Here is a 2,990-nt window from a genome sequence, read left to right as displayed (position 1 = left end):
CTCTGGCACGCCAGGGGCATTCTTCCTCACCCCTCACCTGAGGGTTTGTGATGTCTGACACGGGGAAGCTCGTCTTCCTTTATCCCAGCCGGTCTAACAGAGTCACTGCCCTGTGCCCTACGAAATCCTTGTCTGGAGGAACCACGGAGCACACATCCCCAGCTCCTCCTCCTCCACTGATATCCCAAGGCGACCCCCGGCGCCGGGCTGTAGAAGAGCCGGCTGAGATAAAGCCGCCCCCTTCCCGCGCAAGCGCTCTGCCCTGCCTTGCCCGGGGGGGCGGAGCCGCGGGGGGAGGGTCCAGCCACCCCGCGTTGCCCCGCGCGCCGGCACCAGCTGCGGTCGCCAGCATGTCGCCGACCAGCCACGGGCTGAGGGACCAGCCAGGTAATGCTACGGGCCGCGACTGGCCGGGCCGGACGAGCTCCGGGGCGGGGCGGGGCAGGCTCGGCCAGCTGCGCCTTTCCCGCCAACTCTTGCAGCGGGGGGGGTGGGGAGCGGCGCGGCGCCGCGCCCACGTGCTCCGTCCCTGCCCCGCATCTCAGCCTGCCCGGGCCGGGAGAGACGCGGGGCCGGCTCTGGCCCAGGGGCAATGATGCAATCCGGGGTGCAGGTTAACTCACCTGCGCCGGCTTGGGGTCCATGCACGCGGCGTGTGTGTGTACGTGTTGCTGCTGTGCGTGGGCGTTTGCGTGTGCAGGCTGCTAGTGCGTGCATGTATGTGCTTTGTGTGTGCATGCCTGCGTGTGTGTGTACAGGCTGCTAGTGTGTGTGCTTTGCGTGTGCGTGTACAGGCTGCTAGTGCATGCCTGTGCATGTGGACTCCTGTGTGTGGATGGCTGCTGTGTGCATGGATGCAGCTGTATGTGTGTGTGTACAAGCTGCTAGTGTGTGCATGTGTGTGGTGCTAGTGTGTGTGTACATGCTGCCACTGTGCATGTGTACACAAAATGCTAGTGTGCATAGTGTATTGCTGCTTGTGTTCTTTTCATGTGTGTATGTGCTTTCTCTGTGTGTGTATGCTCTGCTAGAGGCTACTTCCTTGCAGGTACACTTGTACACACTGTTTGCTTGCATGTGTCCCTACACTTGCATAAACATGCACGTGTGTGTGTGTGTGTGTGTGTGAGAGAGATCTCTTTGTATTATGGTTACGCATGGGGTTTCCTCTTGCACAGCAAAAGTTTCTTGCTCTGTCTCATTTGCTGTTTTGCCCGCAGGTTTTGCTTTGTTTGGAAATCCAATTCCAAACAGGTTTTCTTTGTTTGAACAGATGGAGAAACATTTGTTGTGTTGGTTCGCTAATCTGTTATAATACCTGTGTTGGGGCTTAAGCAGACTTGGAAACACACGTTTTAAAGGCCGATCTCATAGATTTCATAGATTTTTCAAAGGCCGATTTCCACCTGAAAATCAAAAATAATTTCAGGGATGCTTGTTGAGGCCATTTATCAGTTTTAATAGTTCGCAACTACCTTGTTAGATGTCTTACCTTGTCATGGTTACAAGAGGCACACACAACTGAGAAGATGACTCTGAAGTGTTGCCAGAGAAAGTAAACAGGCAGGAAAATAGATCCCAAAACAGATTTGTGGTTTGACTGTGGTGTCGTAGCTGTTCGAATTGGCCAGTCCCTCAGCTTCCCTTGTTGGTTGACTGGATAGTTTAGCCTTCCAGCCAAGCCAAAGGTTCTTCCTCTGGGGCAAACAATAATAGTCCAAAAGATGTTGGAGGTGGGGGCAGCAACGGTGGCAGCAGCTGAGTTAAAACTTCATCAGCAGAATCTAAGGGCATCTGTACATGTACTCTGTGGTAGGGGGCATTTTAATAGAAGCTGCTCTAATTGAAATGCACACAGCGTCTTGTGTATTCAGTATCCCGCATTTCAAAATGGCAGTGGGGGTGCTTTAACTAATGCTTGTTCGACCAGCTTTAGTTAAAGTGTGCCCGCCAGCATTTTGAAACACAGGGATGCTGAGTACACGAGACACTGCAGCACACCGGAGTGTTCTGATTAGTACGCTTCCAAACTCGATTAATCGAGTCTACTCCGATGCATCAGAGCATGTGGAAAGTGCCCATTATGAATACTTTTCCCCTTTATTGCAGGAATTCAGCCTGCTTCTTGTGGGGCTTCCATTCAGTCCCTTGCTCAGTTTCTTGGAAAAAATACTTAAACTAAAGGGTGTGCTTGGAGCCAGACTCCCACGTGTTCATGATAATGGCTCCTCAAGCTGGCCTGAGAGCATCCCTTTTGCAAAGTAATGTGCAACTCATGCTGGTGTTGGTGCTGTAGTTATTTGGGGATCCTTGGACTGGGATTATATGATGTGGATGCCTATGACAGAAAGAGAGTAGTTTCAGTGACCTGAAGAGGACTCGCACTAGCCTTAGTTTTTCCTAAATGACAATAGTCTCAATCATCAACTTGAGGAAAATTTGGGTGAAAAGTCAATGAATCCTACACTGGGTGTAGAGGTTTGTTAACAGAATTGTTTTTTCTCACTCCTGCTGCTGCCCCCCACCTCCTAAGGACAATTTGTGTTAGATTGATGGGACCAGGAAGCCGAAAACTTTTGTCCTCCAGTGACTTTTTCATTTAATGTGATCACTGGGGTTAATGAGCTAGGCTGTGGGAGTAGTAGTAGTGGTTTAGTAGTAGTAATGATTTAACTACATATCAGTTCACTGATCTGACCGTTAACAGGAGTGCACTTTATGATGAAATACAAACTAATGCTTGCTAGTGCTGTAATCCTAGCCGTGGTTCATTTTCTCTTCATTAATAAGAAATGCAAAACTAGTATGATTAACTTGCCAGTTGTGGGTGTATGGCAGTGGTCTCCAACCTTTTTAAGTAGGAGATCACTTTTGGAATTTAAAAGCAACCCAAGATCCACTGCCACCTCCCCTTCCCCCCAGCCCAGCAGGTAAGTCTGTGGGGAGGGAAGGGGGGCAGATTGAGGGAGAGGGGAAAACATTATTTGGGG

General features: G+C 50.6%; 1 protein-coding gene across 2 annotated transcripts in view; it reads left to right on the top strand.

Moving 5' to 3' along the window:
• Positions 1–306: 306 nt before the first annotated feature.
• MTR (5-methyltetrahydrofolate-homocysteine methyltransferase) overlaps positions 307–2,990 on the top strand; it is an 88,045-nt gene continuing 85,361 nt past the window's right edge. For both annotated transcript variants that reach the window (XM_019527151.1, XM_019527150.1), the window contains exon 1: positions 307–387. In XM_019527151.1, coding sequence (XP_019382696.1) covers positions 351–387 — 37 coding nt within the window. In that variant the 5' untranslated portion in view covers positions 307–350. The remainder of the gene's footprint in view (positions 388–2,990) is intronic.

This window comes from Gavialis gangeticus, unplaced genomic scaffold (genome assembly GCF_001723915.1).
Source record: "Gavialis gangeticus isolate Ggan-Ray unplaced genomic scaffold, GavGan_comp1, whole genome shotgun sequence".
Taxonomy (NCBI): Eukaryota; Metazoa; Chordata; order Crocodylia; family Gavialidae; genus Gavialis; species Gavialis gangeticus.
This window is presented reverse-complemented; position numbering and strand designations above follow the sequence as displayed.